The 22,519-nt window shown below is 40.7% G+C and overlaps 1 protein-coding gene across 2 annotated transcripts in view; it reads right to left on the bottom strand.

The window, feature by feature from the left end:
* Positions 1-22,519, bottom strand: part of CACHD1 (cache domain containing 1) — a 120,852-nt gene that overhangs the window by 39,109 nt on the left and 59,224 nt on the right. For both annotated transcript variants that reach the window (XM_081011733.1, XM_081011734.1), the window contains exons 3-7: positions 21,345-21,493; positions 15,260-15,366; positions 5,519-5,645; positions 2,411-2,555; positions 1,316-1,532 (exon numbers count right to left, since the gene is read on the bottom strand). In XM_081011733.1, the coding sequence (XP_080867859.1) occupies positions 1,316-1,532; positions 2,411-2,555; positions 5,519-5,645; positions 15,260-15,366; positions 21,345-21,493 (745 nt within the window). The remainder of the gene's footprint in view (positions 1-1,315; positions 1,533-2,410; positions 2,556-5,518; positions 5,646-15,259; positions 15,367-21,344; positions 21,494-22,519) is intronic.

Below are 22,519 nucleotides of genomic sequence, written 5' to 3'. Positions count from 1 at the left end.
AATACTTCTGGGTAACACAAAGGATATGTAACCAGAGGTATGCATATCCAGAGGTACCACTGTATTATGTACTCTACATACGCTTGTTTAGCACTTATAACTATAAATATGGAGGTTTTGAATTCCTGCCATCTTACTTTTCGTCTTTTCAAACTGGATCGTCTACTCGTGTATACTATTACGTATATACAGGACTGTGTAGACAGCAAATGTTTGATAGAAGGTTTGTGAGAGACACGCTGCCATCAGGATGTAACGAATTCTGGGCTTCAAGCAGGTCACAACAACTTTATCGGATTAGATGCGATGGCGTGCTCAAAAGCAACCCATGCAGAGATGAAACTGGTAGTTGTACAACTGCCCTCAGAACATGCTGTTGGAGCTGGAACGGTACATGGTGCTTGCTTTTCAGCAGCTGCTGCACACAAATGGTGCTCGATTCCTTCAGTAAACTGTCTGGGGTCAAGACTGCCTGGAAAGGGCACCTTCCAATCTGAAGCTCTTCTTTCTGCTCTGCAGTGGCTCCATGGTAGCAAACCCTGCATCTGCTTAGGAGCATTTTCATGTATTTGACTGCAAAATCTCCCACATTCTTCACTTATTTCAAGGGTGAGGCCTGGTTTTGTGCACAGACACCAAGACAGAGTCTGAGTATGCGCTGGCACAAATGAAACTCTCAGTCCTTGTTTTTACTAAACTAAAATTTATCTTGGGAATGAAATGCGTGTTTTGTTTTGTTTGAATACAGAAAAAACCCCTTTGTCTGAGGTTTGTTACTTGACTTGTGGCAGACAGTGTGCGACCTTTATCTTACCTACAGCACATAACACCCTAGGCCTCAGGACTAGATACTGGTGAAGCCCAAATTTGTTAAGTTTCAAATTGGAACTACATATATTTCATTATCTGGGTCATTCTGCACCAGTGGATGAAAACTCACTTATAGCAGTTCAGACATTAGTTGGATTCAGAAAGGAATCACCTTATTTGCCCCATGAGATGATTCTGTGCGGAACATCTAGCTAACATGGCCTTGCAGTTACTAAGGCATGTGAGGAAAGGAAAATTGGCAGAGGTGAAGACAAAGATGCAACGAAACCTTCTTTTGGCTGCTGTGCACCACATTCATTTAAAAACAAACACTGTCATTTCAGGTAAAATAAAAATAAAAACTAGTACTTCAAAATGTTACAACCCTCTATAACCCCTGCTAAAAGGAGATAGTAAAATAAAAAAGGAAATGCAAGAAAGAAAGATGCAAGGGTAAGAGGGTGAGGAGGGGGACCCCATTAATACTGCATAATAATAGACTTACTTGCTTGGAGTTTTGTGCTATTGTTTGTATTTCGTATCAGCTGAAACGCTTTTTGAAATCCTGCCGCATGCTGGGTAGGGCTGTCAGATGACTTTATATTGCTAACGAAGGTGGACATTTTCCTTTTTGTCTCGCTGGTGGCAGGAGACAGAAATGTCTTATAGCACTGATCCAAGGAACAGGTTCTCACTGTGTCTGCCACGGTTAACACAGAGATCTTAAGAGAGAGAAATACATATGTTGGATTACCCTACCGTTTAGAATTCTTTATGTGCCGTATTATAGCACACCCCACGATAAGCCAACAGAAAAGTCTATGTGGGTTTAAGATTCAATTGTCTAAGAAAAGAACACTTGAGGTATAAATCTGTCAAACCTGAAAAGGGTTAGACTTGTGTGTGAGAGAGATTTTGGCCCTTGTTTTGCGAAGGAATTATGACAGTTTCTGCTCATAGGTAAACCTTGCAGTTTCTGCCCATACGTAAACCTACTGAGCTTCTAGACTACAAGTAACGGGCATTAGGGCTACACCAGCATAGGATTTGAAGGAGAAAGGGATGTTATTGCCAAGTATGAGACAACAGGAAGGGCTAGGGTCCTAACAAAATCACGTTTATGAGTCTTCTGAATAACCTGTGTGGGAACTACCACATTTTAAGTAGCCACAGAAGGAAGTTTTACTGAAGACTCATCTCTCCCCACCCCCCATCCCTCCACAATATATTGCCAGCTGAGGTCCCCAAATTTGCAAACCACAGCAAACATCCCTGTTCCATTGCACGGATCACTTGAGAAGCAGAGTATTATATGTACAATAGTTGCCCCATGCTCATCCTCTTCTTCTCCTGCAAAAATGCTGGGCGTCAGATGATCAGAGCACATTTGAAGCCAAGAATCACACGGAGGAAAAAAATCCTGAATTTCTTCAAGGCTAGAAAACGGGGGTGCACCAGCACCAGGCTTTAGGGGCACTCTAAGCCTGCCTAAAGCTATGACTGGAGGAAGTGCAGTACTGACACACTGGGCCTTGGAGGCACCCCCCCAAACAAAAATGAACATTCAAAACCATAACATGTCTTGCAAGAGTTAACTCACTTTATCATGTTCATCTATTGAGTTGAGAATAACTTGGGACGCATCCTTAGCAATTTGGAGTTGTGTCTCTGTAACGGAAGCCCCATGGTCCACAATGACAACTATGTGTTTAGACTGAGGTCTAACTGTAGAAACGTAGACAGGCCTGAAATTGAAAAAGAAGTCAGGAAGCTGCACAGAAGCTTTGAACAAAACTGAAGGAGAATTCATTGGAAGGCACTCCTTGGTATTGTAAATATTTATATATTTATTGCATTTACACCCCCCTCCCCCCTCCCAAGGAGGTGTTCCTTTCCTCATTTAATCCGCGCAACAACCCTGTGAGGTAGGTTAGGCTGAGAGGCAGTGAACCCTGGTTTCCCAAGTCCTAGTCCCAACATTCTAACCACTACATCACACTGTGCAAAGAACTGCAAAAGGCACCATATTAAAGAGCTCTTAAACAATGATTTGAACATGTTTTGAGAGCTGATACGGATGCTATATTTACTTCTTTCATCTGCTTATTTTTGGTTGAGCAAATCCCAGTTTAGCGGCTGACTTGTTTGGCAGCCTTGGACAAAATTCTCCCCAAATATTTATAAACACTGGAATAACAGTGACCTTACCTGATGAGACTTTTGAGAGGACAAACCATGATAAAGATTTCAAGCATTAAAAGTGAATTAGCTTCCCCAGAGAGTCTGCTGTGCAACTGTGTGAATGGTACACAAACAGTGTGTGCAAGTCTAATTCTCGAATGCAACAGGAAAAATTATACTGGGTTATCTGAGTAAGCCTTGGGTATCCAATTTTAAATCCATCATTTAGTAATAGTCCAACCAATTATGATGTTTACATCATGCAGAACTTGTTTCAACAAAGAATCCCTGTTTTGCACTGAAAGCATGAGGTCTGAACCGGTTTACATCTATATCAGCTGATGCAGTGACTGCTAAGCAGCTGGAGAAATTATTACAGCACAGTATAGCTAGCATGTAGGGAAAAAGGCAAACTGTGTAAAATTGCATTAGTGCATTAGGCTTGGGTTTATGATCATCAGACAAAGTCTCTTGCCATGATAGTCTTTCCTATTAATGCCCTAGAATGTAATTCATTCATAAAGGTCAATAATCTGCAAGACTTTCTTATCTCTGCATACTATTAAAAGGAAGTCTTTGTCAGGTCTATTAAGGGAGCAGAGTATTTGCATGTTGAGAAGGGTTTGACTAAAACAAGGTTGTTGTTTTTTCCACTGAGGTTTGAAAATCTTGACAAAGGAATCCCGACAAAGGAAATTAAAAAGACAAAACAGGAACATACACACCCTGTTCCACCTCTCAATTTGTCAAGACCAAAGACTCTCTGGCATAAACAAAAGATCTTTGTGTCTAAATATTACTATATCAAAGACTCCCAGATAATTCTTATTACAGGAAAAAGGAATTCAGGAAAATAGTCTATAAGATTATACTTGTTGGCATCATCAGCTCTTAATATTAAAACAACCTACAGCCATACACTGGTACAGTATTAACATATAGGATCTTTAAAACACATAGTGGACATGCAAAGCTTACATGCAAAGGAAACGCTGACAAACATCCATTCAAATGAGTGGAATAAAAATGCCACAAATACATGCCTTGTTTAATCACTGATACTTCTGAAGCAGCTCTGAAAATTACCTTTCTATTAATGGGACAAACCTATCTAAGAGGTAATTTGTATTCTCGTAGAACTACAATTCCCAGAATTCATGTGATAAAGCAATAAAAGAGGCAAATTTTAAAACCACTGTAATGTCAAATGAAGTTTTTAACCATGGCAAGAACACTGAGCCGGAAGAAAAGAGCAGGGTCTGGATGGGCCACTTGGGTTGATCCAGCTCCAATCTTATGTTCATATTAGTTACTTTTCTTCCCAATAAACTTCTCTTACATCCTTGCACATGGAACACAAGGAACCTGTTTCCGCACGTAGATAGCTTTTGCTGGATCAGGGCATTTGACTGCTGACAGACTTCTTAATCTAGAAGTTGTCTTCAGTCCCTTCCAGCATTTGCAATTGAATACTTCTTCACTCATTCAACTTAATTGAATAATGGAACTCCACTTGCCACACCTTTCTGGTTTGGCAGCAGCCTATTAAGCTTCTGCTATACAGTGGTGCCTCGCAAGACAAAATTAATCCGTTCCGCGAGTGTCTTCGTCTAGCGGTTTTTTCGTCTTGCGAAGCAACCCTATTAGCGGCTCAGCGGATTAGCGCTATTAGCGGTTTAGCGGCTATTAAAGGCTTAGCAGCTTAGCTGCTAAAAGGCTGTTAGTGGCTTAGCGGCTTAGAAAAAGGGGGGGGGAGCGAAAAAAAATCTCAAGACTCGCAAGACATTTTCGTCTTGCGAAGCAAGCCCATAGGGAAATTCGTCCTGCGAAGCGCATCGAAAAACGGAAAACCCTTTCGTCTAGCGGGTTTTCCGTCTTGCGAGGCATTCGTCTTGCAGGGCACCACTGTATAGCAATTTCAAAGTATGTGAGTGTTGTGTGTAGCAAGGAGATAACCATCCTTTCTGGAAAGCTCTTTCAGCTTTCTTTATTTTAATACTTCTTGGAGAAAGCTCTGTTAATATTTTAGATTGAGATTTTTATTTTTTATTTTTTTAAGTGAAGATGTTAATGGGGAATTGTTCAAAAGACTGAACTATCATGTTGGCAATCGGGATTAAGTATACCAGTAAACTGTTTAGCTCACTGGGAAATAGCCATGTGATTGTTTCACGAGCAACCATCATGTGTCACCCTATTTGAAATCTTCAGTTCCACTGTAGAGCTGCAATCAGCTGAGCATTGGGCCACTGAATGTCTGTTGAGCTAGAGTTTGAGCACCTGAGGCAGTAATCACGCTACAACTTCACCATGTGCTGAAACCCACTTAAAATCCATATTTTCATCACGCCTGTTTGAGTGTATTAAAAGTTCACAGGGTATGGTCAGATTATTATATTACCATCCTTACTGATAAAACAATTCATAATGGAGGGCAGCCTACAAATTATATCGAATAAAATCACCAACGATATATTTTCTGTTCAGATTTTGTTTTTTAAAAAATAAAAAATAAATAAAACCGTACCTGCTGCGGTGCTCGTAATTGCCCTTACATCGAAATTTGTGAGCTGGAAACACAGTAAAAATGCCTTCTTCTGAACTAAAGTACTGCCATTTAATTCCTGGGTTGGACTTCAGATTGTCAGCAAGTACTAATTTTTAAAAAAGAGAAGGTGAATGAATGGTATTATAATCAGAAGAATGTTTTAAAATAACAGGTTAATTGTTTCTTTAAAGTAACATTAACGTGACTGAAATCAAAAGAGAATGCTTTTTTACAGAGTATATAATTGTAAGAATGCCCACTATCAACGGTCTACTGTATTTTCATTTTTTAACCAACATGTTTTCGGACACCTCCCCCAAAACCAGACATGTTTCACTCCTAACGCTTTAGGCAAATTTAGGCAAGGCTACATGCCACCCTCAATTCTGCAATGTGTCCACAAACCAGCAAAGTAAGCATCCCAGGCATTTTCTCAGACCTATGGTACTGGTTGAGATGAATAGCTGTGGAAGTGTTTGCAACTTCGGATTTTTGTTACCAGCCAGGAAACCTTTGGGCCAAAGGGTAAAATAGGATATATATTTTTCCTGAACGAAATAGCCTTGGTGGACTGTATACAGTAAATGCGCCTTACATTGTATATACCACTACAATAGGATTTCTACATATGGACTAACCATGAAGCTGTGCTATAGTAAAATAAGTGAAACATTAGAACTTAATAAACATTTCAAGGCAAATAGCCAAAAACAAATGTAGAAGTCAATGGTGATCCTACATAAGGAAGGGTCCCTTGGTCAGTCCCCACAAAAGCTTTCCAGAGCTGGGTAGCAGTTCAGCTTTTGAATGGGAGCCAAGCTCTGCTCCTTTCAGTGGTGGCCACCTATCATTTTATGCTACCCAAAGCATACCTCAGCCCCACAGAGCTATGAAATCTATAGTCCAGGTAGAACTACAGACCTATAGCAGACTCATTCCTGACCACTGACCATGCTGGTGATGGGAACTGGAATCTAACAATATCTTCTGGAAAGCCACAAGTTCCCCATCTCTGGTACAGAAGAAACATTGCTGACTGAAACCCTGCACCAGAAGTTCTCTCCTGGTGTTCTTCGGGTGGGTGGGGGAAAGATGTGAAGATATACTGCAACGTTTTGTAGCAGGTCCCATTCCTTCACACTGTTTCCATGCTTCCCAGCACATGCAAGTCTCACTTTAACCCATGATATAATGAGACTTCACTGTAAACTGAACTTGTTCTCTTCCACTGAGTTAATTATATCACTTTAAGAGCGTGTTTACAACAATACAGTGGTACCTCGGGTTAAGTACTTAATTTGTTCCGGAGGTCCGTACTTAACCTGAAACTGTTCGTAACCTGAAGCACCACTTTAGCTAATGGAGCCTCCTGTTGCCAACGGAGCCCGATTTCTGTTCTCATCCTGAAGCAAAGTTCTTAACCTGAAGCACTATTTCTGGGTTAGCGGAGTGTGTAACCTGAAGAGTACGTAACCTGAAGCGTATGTAACCCGAGCTACCACTGTATATATTTTCACTGTATGACTCTTGTCTTCCTTTTCCTTCCTCTGCCACATTTTAATAGTTACCATGCTTGTTCTTTCCCTGAACACAAATCTTTTCCCAAAATTCGCAGAACAGGACCTATGCTGCTCTTCCTTAAACCTCTTAGCTTTGCTTTTTCTACGAAGGCGAACTTCCCTGCTCTAAGTAACTGGTTTTATTTCATGACTGTGAGCCTCAGCTTCAAACAATCCAAAAATACTAAATGCTCTTTCCTATATAGAATAAAAAAAAGTCTTAATATTAGATAAGCCTGTGTAGTATGAAGAGAATAGTACTAATACGGTGCAGATACCAGGACTCCCCACCACGACTCCATTCAAAGCACCTTCACAAACGCACAAATGAGGCAGGATTGTTCTCATCTTACAAATATGGAGCTGTGTGCAGAGAAATGCAGTAACTTATCCAAAAGCTCAAAGTGAGTGAAGCAGCCAAGCAAGTAATATAAGCCTTGGGGAATTTGCTCCTAGCTGCAAGTTCAAGTTACTAGACTATGCTCACTTACTCTCCCAGACTGCACTTTCTTAATTATTCAAATAGACAGCTTTTCAAGTGCAGATTTTTAATTTATGGAGTGAGACTTGAAATTTTCAGGCGGTATTTAAGCTTGGAGAAGAAACAGCTGTTAGACACATTTTACCAAATAAGTCAGAACACCAGCTCTATGTCAGCTCCTTATGCTAAATTACATTTTGGGGGATTTATTTTTTTTAAAAGAAAAACAGATTGGGAGGGAAACAGGAGAACTGCAGTATACCCCTGATAAGGCTGTTCCCAGCTAAACCTAAACAAGCAAATCTACCAATACTAAGTTAATGTTACTGAATAGACTTTTTTTTTAAGGAAGGACCAAGCGTCCTCGAATACAAATATCTCCAATGAAACTAGCAAACTCCAGGTGCCAGTTTTCAAAATGCAAATATAAAAATATAAAAAAACATAGGAACAATGATCTAGAGCTACACACATGTCCCGAAGGCTTTGAAAGCTTTTATTATCTCTTAGGCAGTGGATGGGCATTGTTAAAGCTAACAGTAAGCAATGGACCAGTTTATTTTGGTCTGGTATTAGGCTTCCAAAGGGGAACCACACAAGTGATCTTCACTGCTAGATGAGAACAGCAGGATGCCAATATATAGCACCATCTTGATCATACAGTTCCAGGGCAGAAAGAAATCTGGGTAGTAGCTGTATTGTGCAGCCAATTCTGAAACTCTACACGACATCATTTGATGCTTCCTAGGCATTGTATTCAATGCAGTGCTAAGGAGAATGTTCCGTGAGCTCAATGATATCTCATAGTGCTGTGGAACATTCTCCCCCTCTGCTCCCTCCTAAATTTGTTCTGGGGGTTCCCCCACCTTCCAAAGCAGATTGACTACTATCGACTAATATGCAACATAAACTATTAAGCCTCATTTTTGTAAGTCAGCAGCCAGCTGAGAGCAAAACAGCTAACAGCATTGCCCTGGCACCTTAAGCCCTGGACCACCACAGAAAGAGTTGCTGGCTGATCCTCGCTGCTTTGCAGCACCACTCTGAATAGCAGCTGGAAGGTATTCTGCAACTTGATGGCCCAGCTGGATCAGGGGATCTGGGCATTCAAAAGGAGCCCTGCTGGCCTTGCCCAATTGCTGAGTCAGGATTTGCTCCCAACATTTAAGAAACCTGTCTGCTGGAGTAATTGCTCTGTGCTGAGCCTTGCCAGCAGATTTATCTTGCTGAAACCTTTGCACCACTCACTCACCAGCTTCCTGGCTGCCAGGCCAGCCAGGCACCAGCCCTGATCATTAAGTGCATAAACACAGGTTTTGCTCCCCAATACACCATAACATTTATTTACTAAGGGAGAGCACAGGGAGAACGCTTCATCTGTGAACACTTGCCAGCTGTGAAAAGCACCTCACCTTTCAGTGAATTATGAGGAAGTGGAAACAGGGGTGAAAATATTTTGTCCATTCAGAATGAGGGCAGGAAGCATTGCCCTCAATCGGAACTGGTTTTGTGGTAGCATCATGTAATCACATATATCATATGTGCATCACGTAATCACATATATCACATATATGTAATCACCATGATGCTACCAAGCTGATTATGTGTTCCGGTTTCTGGGATAATGTTGTCTGCATGCAAAAAGCCATGAGAAAAAACTCCTGCTGATTTGGGAAGAAATAGCAGAACAAGGGCAAACAGAGCTAAGCAATCTGGGATTTCAGGAGATATTTCAGGTACCAGAGGGATATTTTTTGCAGTAGAAATGCGAACATTCAATCCAGCTCTGATTATCAAAGCCAAGTAAACCTTTTGGTACCTTTGGGCCAGCTCCATCTGCTCTGGTTGACACTAGCTCTACAGGGGCCTCCACAAAGGTCCTTCTCAGTTCTGCTACCTGAACACCTTCATAACTGGAGATGCCAAGAGATTGAATCAGGAACCGTACTCAATTCACTGCACTATGGAACTGCTTTAAATTAATAGACATGAAGCCAGGGTTCATCTGCACAGTAGTCTCCACGCTCCCAACTTTAGGATTAAAGCACAAACATTGAAAAAAACTATGAAAATTAGGGAAGAACTGAGGCCCACATTACTATTGTCAGACACACAAACAATACTCCCAATTTGCACTTCAGCAAACAATCTGGGCAGAGAAAAGATGCAGTCATGAATAAAGTATCTTGCAGGCAAGAGAACAAATTGAAACTCTCCCCTAAGGTAAGGTTACCAGATTTTTTTCAATGAATCCGGGGACACTTTTCAACTTCAATGGATTTTGTATGGGGACTGATTTGTAAATCTGGGGACTGTCCCTGGGAAACGGGGATGTCTGGTAACCTTACCCTAAGGGTCACCAGATTCACATACTGTATTGGCCCGAATATAAGCCGCACCTGAAAAATTGGAGGGGGGAAAAGAAAAGAAAAATACCTGAATATAAGTTGTCCTGGGTGCATACCATAAGGTCGTGGATATAAGCTGCACTTTTCACAGTTGACATTTGTGGGGAAAGTGTGGCTTATATTCAGGTCAATATGGTACATCTCTTCTACTGCAATGAAAAGGTTGAAAAATTACAATGTATTTGTACTTGGCTAAAGCTAGTTATTACCTACAAGGCAACAACAACAACAAACGTTTCACTTTAAGTCTGAACTTTTATTGTTTTTGCGTAGTTAGCAAAACTGACTGGGTCTGGTGCTATGATGGGCAACAATGATACTGAATTGTAATTGGGTCATACTTTCATATTGTTAGCTTTTTAGGCAGAGCTATATAGAGCTGTTAAAAAGAAAACCACCAATAAACACAGACTGATTTTCAAAAGGAGGCAAGCTTTGTCCAAACAACAGTGTGTGTCAATTGATGGCATGCACTATGCAATGATAAAAGACGATAAAATATTTTACCGTGGGAAATCGTTATCACTAGCAATAGAGAGAACACTTTTTAAATTTGCTGTTTTTATTACCTGAAATTTAACTGTACAATAAAAGAAGTTGCACTGCAAAACATTTGATCCAGATTGAGGTTTTTATCCCATCGTAATAATTTAATTATTTATATCCCACCCATCTGGCTGGTTGGGTCCCCCAACGCTTTCTTAAAGAACTTTAGATGTGCATTAAGTGACATTCCTGCCTCTCAACGCCCCATTCCTCAGGATGCCTAAAACACATAAGGCACAGTTGAGGAAACTGACATAAAGGGGGGGGGAGAGGTGAGAGAGAATCTATTTTTAGCTTCCAACAGAGGACTGCCATATTACATATATAATGTGGAAAGGGTGCTGCTCTCATTCTAGCCTAAGGCACTCAACTTTAATACTCAATATGTGACTTATTAAAGTAACTGTTACATAATGAGTAATCATGTTCCATTTTTAGTATGCTTGAAGATTAATTAGTTAATGATTCCAATACGCTTTATATCTTGCAAGTGTTATCCATAAGTGCCAAGCGTTATCATTTTGGCATTCTCTCTGAAGTTTTTTAAGGTTGTCTCCACAAGGGGCCCGTCTCCTGTTACGTGCTTCACGCCTTTAAGGTAATTTTTAATCATGAAGAACTAATAAGGGCTTTGTGTGGGATTTTGCAAAGCTGACAGCATTGCACCAAAGTCATGCATTGTCAGTATGCCTCTCTTAAATGTTCACACCCATGCCTGTAGCTAAAATCTACTGGACACCCTGCACTTAAAGAGATGACCTCAGGATTTTGCCTTTTCACAGTGCCAAGATTCAACCCTGAATAAAGAGACGGCTACTGGGCATGTGGCAAATATTTTTACCTAACTCCTGGGCAGGGGCGGGGTGGGGGACAAGGAAAGAGTTTTGCGGTGCCTAAGCTTTCACATATAAGCTTATTTTATCAAATGCACGAATGATCCTCGCTTAGCAGCTATATAAATACACATTGGTTAAAAAAGGGGGGGAGGGGAGAGAGATATAAACAGAGGAGCCAAAAAGTCATGAAAAGCAGGCTTGCAAATTCCAGGTGCTCCTAATCTTAGAAGTAAGGCACTTTTACTCTTCCAGAAAACCCGATTACCTCCACAAAAAGTTTTTCAGGATCCCTTTTAAACAGCTCACTGCAACTCTGCAGGAAAAGCACCACAGCTCCAGAATGGCAGAATTTTACAAAAGTGATTGGTCATTCTTTCTAGGATAGGAGTTAGTAGGGGGAATGTGTTAGCAGGAATGTGGTTATTTTTTGCTAAACCAATACCTTGAGGAGATAAATGGAACAATGCATTATGGAACAATGCTACTGTGCTTTAAATAAATCTATCTGGGCACCAGAAACAAGAGAGATACCTGCTTACTTAGTTTAAATGCTAGGATATATACCATGGATGCCATCTTAGCAAGCCTCACATAGGAACATGGCATAAAAGGAAAGCATTTTAAAGAGTAAAAGGCTTGGAAAGAAGATAAAAGGAGACCCCCAAAGTACACCTCTTAGGGATTGTAGCAAGGAAGAAACTAAGAAATCTCAGCAGGGAATTCTTGCAGCTTTACTGGATGAAAAATAAAAGGATACCTGAAAGTGGGAGGGGGGGTTAGAAAGCTTATTTTTCCAGCTGAAGTAGTCCCTGCTTATCTCACAGAAGATTGTACACTGTGGTCATAGAAAAATAAGCACAGGGTTATGGCAAAATTGGCAGCTCTCCCTAGGGAAGGCAGAATGAACTAACAAGCTGGAGGGAAAGAACTATCAGAACTTTCTGAAGATGAAGATAAGGAAGAAAGGCTTTTGAGGCTACAATCAACTGCAAACCTGTTTAGGTATCAAGAATAATCTGTCTATTTGTATAGAAACCACATTATTCAAGAGTTTTTACAGACCCGATCCCTTAACAAAACAGATCAGTAATGATGAGTAGTTTTGTAATGTTTCGCCTTAATTTGCTGGAAGCTTTACTGTTTGTTTGTTTGTTTGTTTGTTTGTTTGTTTGTTTGTTTGTTTGTTTTTCCAGGAAGTGCAAAGGATTATAGTCTAAACTCACAAAAAAGTGAGCTCCTACATGACACTCCCTGGCATATATAGGGAAGAGAATCATCAGCACCAGCATTCTTTTATAGCTATGCTGCAATTCCCTAAAGAACATTAGGGGCCTAAATTTAAAATCTGGCTGGGTGTTTTCTTTAATACCATATCTTCACTTATATGATTCCTGACTTAAACTCAAAATAATAATTATTCATTGTAAATGGAAACCCACATGGCCCACAAGGGATAAATCAGACAGCCAGAAAAGGAAAAGGGAAGGGAAGGAAACCAGCCACATTTGCCTTTTATGTTCGTTAACATTCAACCACCTTTTCAGCTCAAAGCTGTAGTGTATGTAGCATGGATGATTCCTGGGACAGCTGAAAGGCATTTCAAAAGGTGCATAACCTCTCCTAGGATATCTCTTCCTGCATTCTACCATATTAAACCAACAAGAGGAGAACCAGATATAGTGGCCTATTATGGCAGTGACAGCAGCGATAGTTCTCCTTTGAGAATACACAGCCACCAACAGTGAAGAGTTGACCCGGGAAGGATCAGCTACATGGCAGTGGGTCCATAAAGAATCTCTATATCCACACAGCAGCAAATGAACTAAAGGTGAAGACAGATGTGAATTAAAATCAGAATTCATGGCAGATCTTTCCTGGCTTCTCAGTGGAATGGACAGGTGTTCATACCAGCAAGCTGAATACTTGTTCAAGCAATCGGTCATGCATCTCCCTGCACTCTGCCCTTTCTCTCACTACCATTGGTGCCACCTCCTCTACCTGGAAAAAGTTAATGAAATAAACACAAAAGAAGGCTGTGCTAGTTCCATCTCAGGCAGCCTGCTTCAGTGCACTGCTATCCCCGCCCCCCGCCCCAGCTAGAGAAAGATGTAACAGCAGCAAGTGAGCGAGGGAAGGCCAATGGCTTGAATTAGTATTTGATATGCTGGTATCATAGAAATGTAGAGTTGGAAGAGACCCCCAAGTCATCTAATCCAAACCCCCACAAGGCCAGAAACCCCCACAAGGCCACCCACATTTTACCAGCTTCTCCACAAGAATATAATGGGGAACTTTGTCAAAAGCCTTGCTGAAATCAAGATACACTATATAAAAATACAAGTTTCACGAGTATGTTCCTTCAGCTGTGAAGCCATGCCAGCATATACCATTTCACACACCAGGAAAAACTTTCTGACAGTAAGAGCTGTTCTAGAGTGGAACAGACCCCCTTGGAAAGGTAGTGAAGTCTCCCTCCTTGGAGGTTTTTAAGCAGAAGTTGGAAGGCCATTTATCATGTATGATCTAGTTGAGATTCCTGCATTGCTGGATGTTGGACCAAATTGCACCTGTCTTTACTCCAAGCATTACAAAATCATCAGTTGTAGGACTGACAATGAGAGAAAATGGGTGGAGAAGAAGTACAGTGGTGCCTCGCAAGACAAAATTAATCCGTTCCGCGAGTCTCTTCGTCTTGCGGTTTTTTCGTCTTGCGAAGCATGGCTATTAGCGGCTTAGCGGCTATTAGTGGCTTAGCAGCTATTAACGGCTTAGCGGCTTAGCGGCTATTAACGGCTTAGCAGCTTTAAGAAAAAGGAAACGAACTCGCAAGAACTCGCAAGACGTTTCGTCTTGCGAAGCAAGCCCATAGGGAAATTCGTCTTGCGGAACGACTCAAAAAACGCAAAACCCTTTCATCTAGCGAGTTTTTCGTCTTGCGAGGCATTCGTCTTGCGGGGCACCACTGTAACAAGGAAAAGAAAATGCAATTGCTAACTGAAGAGTGATCCCTGCTTGTTACAATCACAGCAGCTTCTCCTGAGATGGTCCTTTTCCATTTAAAATGTAGGACAAAGTCCTCTCCAGTAAAAAAAATCACACCCCTGCACCCCCTACATTACTGATATAATACAAACACACACACTCCTATATCTGTAGTTGACTGCACATCTCCTATAAACCCACACACACACCTTCGTTTTGACCTCTATAGCCCCTTAATCTGTACCTTTCATTTGGGGGGGGGGCAAAGGAGTTTAAGTCAAATCAGAACCCTCCCATGCTATAAAAAAACCCCCACCACATATACCACTGGATGACAAAAGGTTTCTCACCACCCCATCCCCTTTTCTAAACAGTAAAGCTAATTTATTTCCATTTGAAAACAATGCTAATAAAGTAGTGTTAACCGAAGGCTCAATCTCTTGTGAAAAGTCTTGCAGTCTTAGACAGCAACCACACCTCCAGCTTTATAACATGCCAAGCAAATGGGTCAATCCCCAGTATAGAAACCCCACAGCACATCAAAGAAACAAAGTATTTCAGGGCATCTTCATAAATCAGAGTTAATGCCAGTTTGCTGCAGAACCTCTATGTTAGATGAACTCAAAAGATCAAAGAGGCCCCTTTGTAATGTCACTATGAAGAACTGACATTACTGATGCCAGGGCAGATGGCTACACAGAAAACAAATTAAGTTTGATATAAAGTCCTATCAATTACATGGTATATTGGAATATCAACATCATTGCAGGAAAACGTATTCCTCTCATTCAGTTTTGGAAATTAAAAACAGTGTGGCAGCATCAGATAAAACGCGGTTGCTGTGGCGCTGGATGTGGGTTTTCTGCAGCAAAAGGCAGAAGTTACATGCTCAAGTATGCATTACTTACCAGAGTTTAAGTCACGGCCAGGATTGAACGCTCGGCTATTCACAGTGGTAGACAGTCTATCGCAGCTGATTGTTCTAGACACATTAGTGTTAAAGTTTCCATCAAACCTAAAATGAATGCAATAGTAAAATTAATAAGACAAAAAAACTAGTTCTGTTGTTTAAATATGGACTCTTCCTTGAGCTTGCATTAGGGGAAGAGCGTTTTACTGCAGTACATTATACGTGGGGCTGCCTCTGAAGATGGTTCGGAAACTTCAGCAGATCAGAATTCAGTGGTCAGGTTGCTCAACAGAACAAGACAGTTTGAGCATATAACGCCAATCCTGGCCTGACTGCAAAAGCTGCCAATTAGTTTCTGGGTCCAGTTCAAAGTGCTGGTTTTAACCTATAAAGCTTTAAACGGCTCAGGATCGCAATACTTCAAGGACAGTCTCCTCCATATGAATTGATGCGATCATCATCTGAGGCCCTACTTTGTGTGCCTCTTCTATGAGAAGTCCAAAGGGTGGCAACATGAGAATGGGCCTTTTCTATGGTGAGTCTCCACTTGTGGAATGCTCTCCCCAAGGGAGGTTTACCTTTCACCTTTATTACATATCTTTTGGCAGGGGTGAAACTAGGCTTTATTTCACCTGGGGCCAAAGACCCAGTTTGGCATCCTCCATGTGCATTTGCGCACACACACGGACACACACACAGGACACACACAGACGCACATGGACACACACACAATCTGGAAGCTGCAACAGCACCCCTCTGGAGGCTTCACCCAGGGCAAAACACCTAGCTAGCCAAGTTCACCCAAGACAAAAAAAACCCGGTAGCTATGGCACTGCTTTAGGCCTGTTAGCAACTTTGCACAGCCTTGATCAGGGGTAGGCAACCTAAGGCCCACGGCCCACAAGCAGCCCACAGAGGTGGTTTAACCAGCTCACGAGCCGCCCCCGAACCGAACCGCCCACTCAGCGAGTCCCTGTGCGCTGCGCTAAACTGGCACAATGTGGTGCGGGGACTCACTTCCGCTGTGCCGGTAATTGCGTCTGCGCATGCGCCGACACCGGAAATTGTGGGCATGCGCACGCAATCCGGCCCACGGAGGGATCTCCTCTGGAGTGAACCGGCCCAGGCGAGGAAAACCTTGCCGACCCCTGGCCTTGATGCTAATCCTTCTGTAAATTTTACACAGTACCTAAGTTAGCAGAAACCATCCAAACTAACTCATTTCTGCTATAGTCTAAACATATCCAGGTCTGTTCCCAACATCTTGCATTACATTCTGCCTTCCAAATAAAAAAATCAGAAGGGATATGAATTACAGGAAAGGAAAATTTAAGGAAATTAGTCTCATTTCATACAACCTTGTTAACTTTGTTTACTCAGATGTAAGTCCCACTGAGGTGCCGCCACTATAACTTAAGAATGAAAATGCACCAGATGAATACAGGGATTTCCCCCCCATTGTGCATGCCCAGAAATACCTTCCGCATAAAAGAAAATGGAGGATGTACTCGTTGGAAGTTGCTGCATGGTGTCCATGGCTTACAACACCTCCATTAAAATCTAAAAGCAACTAATGTTATTAATGGTACTAATAATTGTTTCAGGCAATTTGGCAATTTCATGATTTTATTTTTCACCATCCTTAAAATGTATACAATAACAGCACTTAAACGTAAAACCTGACGTGTTCCTAATGATTAAGATACTAATCACAAAAAATGTAAGATGAACTCTAGATCTCCAGACAAATAAAATATATAGGCACTCTAAATAGGGACTGGGGAGTTGTTTAACTAGTCCCTCCATCTTTTTCAAACAAAGAATGTTGATTAACTAAGCAGGTTTAAAAACATGTCCTCTATAAAAACTCTTGAAAAAATGTATCTGTAACAAATCCCCAAACAATCCAGGGGTGGGGTGGGGGGAGTTTTTTGGTGGAAAATAGTTTCTGCAATTAAAAATGATCAAAATGTGCTCTTAACTTCAGCTGCAAGAAAAAGTATCATCCATTCCCACTACCCAACCCTCTTCTTTCCCCCTTTCTTTTTCTATACTATATGAAAACCCTTCCTTCTGGATTCACTTTAATGAACAACTGATCGAAACTGCATCCAGAGGGAGAAAACAGAACTGTGACTCCCACTTTGATCTCTTCCCCATGGAGAAATTCGCTCCCTGCCTAGCTTGCAAGATGTTCATTTGATTGACGTTTGCTCTGATGTGCAAACTGCTTTGAACTTCAGACATTTAATTCCCATCAGGCAGCAGTCATTTTTATTCTCCTTCAACAGGATTTACAAGCAGAAGATCAGCAAATGTAGAAGATAAAATAAATTTGCAGAAGCTTTGAATCTTACATCAAAACAGTGTTCAAGTAAGCTCCAATTGGATTGCATTCAGCCTCTATTCACAAAGTAAATCAACTTCTTCTATGCAGTTTCAGTTTTAGAAAATAGGGGGTGAAGAAAGAGAATGTGTATATAAAAATGACACTCATCTGTTGTTGTAACAAGACCTGTCCTTTTTTCCATTCTTTGTTTAAATTTCTATAAAGGTGTTTTCCCTGGGGTAAATGCAGCTACATTACAAACTAATTCAAAATTAACAATTTTATTTAAAATGCTAAAACCAGTTGTTGTTTTTTAATAGCAAGGCATATTCTTGTAATTAATATTTTATCTGCATACTGCAGTACAGTACTGAAATATTAAACATGGCTTTTATTTTAAAATAGTTATAATGAACTAATAATGGAGCTCTAATCCTGAAAGCACTTAAGCATGCACCTGTTTTTAAGGAATGCAAACACAGTAAACCATTATCCATTTGACTAACCTGGAGACTTTCCAATATGTCTGGATGAAACAAATGTTGTTTATCTGGTGTTATATTAACATGAATGGTGCTAAGTATAATCTCAAAGGCTTCTTAAATGCTTATTTATTTTTTAATAGTGAGAATAACTAGGAACTCAGGACAGAATTTTATGATAATGGGGAGGGGTTCTATTTTATTCTCTCAGCACTTAATTATACTAGAATTTAACTCACTGCAGCGATTTGTGACGGAAATAATAGTTTTGTCATTGTATGCCCTGATAATACTTGTGTTAGAAGGAGTCTTCCTAGCCTATCCCATACTTGGATTCCTACAAATCAAATACTAATTTCTAAAGAGTGCTTAAGAAAATTGTTTGTATAATACACATACTCCAAAACTGTAAGACTCAGTCCTTCCAAATCTCTACAGCCATCTTTGCACACTGTTGAAATTCCATTAAGCTGAGTCCAAATCCAGTTTCGTATTCTTGAAAATACAACTCCACCAGCAACTTGAAAGATCAGAATGGGAATCTCCTTATCTCACAACTTAACAGCCCATGAGAGGGCATGTAAACAGAAGAAAAGGCTGTGATAAAGCTGAACTGCAATAGCAAATATTTAAGCAGCTATTTTAAAAAGGTGAGCCAGACCACTTCTGAAGCAATTATCGCATTCATGAAGTAAATGATCTTCAAAAATAGATCTGTTGGTTTACCCATGTAAATATTACACTCATGAATCTACCTTAGACTTGTCAAGTAATATGTTACAGTGATAAGAATTTCTCTCAGTGTACTGAGATAAAGAAAATGTCCCTTAAGGATTTCTTTAAAAAAAACAACCCAGCATAATCAATTAAGGCACAGAGAACAAAAACTGAGTCAAATAATGTTGAGTTTAGTCAACATGATAAATCATTGTTAACCATGATGGAAGTTGCCTGTGCAAATCTTGGGTTTATGTGTTTCCTCCTCTCTCCAGTTTGCTTCTCGTTTAGATTACTTGCAATTTAGCCTTCTGTTCAAACCCTAAATGGTGGTTAACCTTAACTATGGTTTATTGAAATAACTCAGCTTCATAACCCTTGGTTCAAAGTTGACTGATTTCAGACAAACCAGTTAACATTAACCATAGATTGCTGGGCTCCTGGAATCTGGCTGTACTCAGCTTCAGGCTAGAATAATAAAACCTGACTAAAACAGCCCTCTATAAGTACCGTATTTTTCGCTCTATAAGACACACCAGACCACAAGACGCACCTAGTTTTTGGAGGAGGAAAACAAGGAAAAAAAATATTCTGAATCTCAGAAGCCAGAACAACAAGAGGGATCGCTGAGCAGTGAAAGCAGCAATCCCTCTTGCTGGTCTGGCTTCTGGGATAGCTGCGCAGCCTGCATTCGCTCCATAAGACGCACACACATTTCCCCTTACTTTTTAGGAGGGAAAAAGTGAGTCTTATAGAGCAAAAAATACAGTATCTCTGCCTGCTTTGGCATTGTCCATGCCTGTGTCACATCCTCTGTTTAACACAACTTTCCTTCCAGATGGCAATCATTCTAGTCCAGTTACTAAGTACAGGAGGGAGGAGAGGAGAGAATGCTAGAGTATTCCCCACAGGCCACTGGTTGGCCACTATATGCTGGACTAAATGGGCTATTGGCTGGATCTAGCAGGCTCTTCTTATGTCCTTATGGTTCCACAATGGAACCTCAAATGTGTTAAGTCTTCCACTGCTCTTCTGTGATTTTGTGAAGAAGTGCTGGAGCTGCTCATCCAGAGCATGTGAAAGAAAGGCCTGCAGTGTGGTTAAGGCTAACAGACTTCTTCACACCTTTGTTGATTTGGAACTCATGGCTTGTGCCCACAGTATTTGTGAGCTGCCCACTCACAACTTAACTATATTCAGTGATCAATGCACAGCCCCTTTCAATGCTTCCAGTGTACTCTGTATGGAAACACACTTAAATAGTAACTCCTATAAGGAACAGCCCCCTGCTATTTCTAGCTTGGCTCAAAATAGGCTGGGCAAAGTGAGGTTGGTATGGGCAGAGAATGCGCTCAGAACTGCACTACAAAATTAATTCTTCTAAAAATTAAAAGCCACACACAGCTAACGTACTTATCACTAAATCTGTAACTGTATTCCAACAAATGCCTTATCAGCGTAATTCAGGAAGTCCTGAGCTATTAAACAGAAGTATGCTTTTATAAGACCATATAAAAGCCATCTGTTTTTAGTAAACCTGCTTCCCACTGCCCAATATTCACTGGGACTCTCAATAATTATTTGCAAGACACAATTGCAGCAAAGGTCACTATTTCCATAGCCAACTCTCTTTAGTAAAGGTAGAGAATAAATATAAAGATCATTTTATGTGCATTCTGTAAGTGAAGTGATCCTTCAGTTTATTATCTGTTTAGAGTCTTTTATGTCTGTTAATTAATATTTATCTGCCAACCAAAGTACTTTATATACAGTCCAAAAATGTGCAGCCTTTTCAACTTTCAGGCCGGCGGTATTTTTTAAAAGAAGCATTAATCATGTTTTCCAAACAAGTCTTTCATATTTATAAATCAATTTTGAAACCTGACACATTAACCAATTTTCCTTCTGTAATGCCTTACTACAACAAACTTTTTCTGCTTTTTACAACACACTAGCAAAATTCAATAGCACCAAGTTCCAAAACCAAACCAAAGCACTAGGCTGAAAATAGTTATACTTTCACGTACTGGCTAAAAGCTGACCTGATAATGCAAGTACATCGTACAACACGTACCATTTAAACTGGGCCACAAACAAAAAATCAGGGCAAATTCAAGGCCAAATATTTAGAGCCTCCTTCTCTATATCCTCTTTGCATACTTCTGCCTGGGTAGAATTATGTCCATGAGCAGTGATAATGCTTATTGCTTTCACAGATGGAGGACAGAGAAGGACATATGTCTATAGAAACACTCCTACTGTGTGAAGGTAACATTCCACCCACTTTTTGCTTCTAACTCTGCACAACACTGGAAGGCTGTGAAGAAAGGAATGCAGTCCATGGAGTGAAAAGGTTTCACTGCCTTCACAGAACAACCTGATGTCCATAATTCCCATGGGATCAGCGTTCAACTTGAAACCATTTCAGACTGTCTGCTCCGCCAAGCCTCTCTCACATGGGCCCTGCCCCAAGACCAGGTCAAGATGTCCCCAGACGAATGGGCTTACCCCAATTAAGAAGGCAATGCTCAGTTGGGATGCTTTTGAATACTTACTCCATCATAGACGGCGGAATGGTGCAGCAGTCTTGAATTGCAGTCAGAGGTGATGTCAGATGAGCAGTGTATGAAGCTTCCACTACATGCTTGTTCCGATTTACCACATCCAAATACCGGTTAAATTTTTCCCGGATCTTTTTTGCAAGCTAAACAATTTAAAGAAAATAAATAAATCAGTCAATCAAAGTTGCTTTTGGGTGTGCATATATACTGTATACTTGTTATGAAATGCCCCAAAAGAAATGCCTAAAAGAAAGCAACATACCCAAGATCCCACCCACAATATTTACCATAAAGAAAAGCTTCTTTATTTTGCTATTATGAACAGCTAGTGTTAATATGAACAGTTTAAAGACAAATGGTCAAATTTATGAAAAAGATGAAATAATCTGGGACGACACATATTTGGGGCGGGGGGCGCGGCGGGAATATTCAGAGTTGTGCTAATGATATTACTCCATTAACACAAACATTTCTGCTTCCCTGATGGAAGGAGCCTCATCTCCTCCCCTCTCCCATTGTCCTGGGGATTTTCTTCACACTCCAGAGCAGGCATAGGCAAAGTCGGCCCTTCAGATGTTTTGGGACTACAATTCCCATCATCCCTGACCAATGGCCCTGTTAGCTAGGGATCATAGGAATTGTAGGCCAAAAACATCTGGAGGGCCGAGTCTGCCTATGCCTGCTCCAGAGTGAATATGGTGGAAGCACAGGAGGAAGAGAAGGAGAGAAGCTCCCCTGTGCTACCAAGAGTTATTGTGTTGGCTTCTGCTAAAGGAACCCAATCTGCTACAGAGCATTTAATATACTTTTTTTTTGCACTGCATTGAGTTTTCATTTCTGAGGGGCCACCTGCACATTTTTCAATTCAGCTTTAACTCTAAAACCAGATCAAACTAATCGAAATCGAACATCCCGATACTGATATCAAAGGAACTAAACTTCCAATTAATACATATACAACTGGTTAACTGATTTTGGCTAATGTAGTACATGAGGATGGCATGGCTCTCATCTGACCTCCAACACCATATATGTGCCAGAACAAAGCAGTAGTTAAGCTAACCTATTGTATTCTAGTAGCATTGTAAATTTAGGCTGATAAGATATCCTTTTGTCATGGTGGTAATAAAATTGAAATTTTCCACAGGCATATTTACGGAGTCCCAAAA

Source organism: Podarcis pityusensis, assembly GCF_964106645.2.
Source record: "Podarcis pityusensis genome assembly, chromosome: 6".
Lineage (NCBI taxonomy): Eukaryota > Metazoa > Chordata > Lepidosauria > Squamata > Lacertidae > Podarcis > Podarcis pityusensis.
This window is presented reverse-complemented; position numbering and strand designations above follow the sequence as displayed.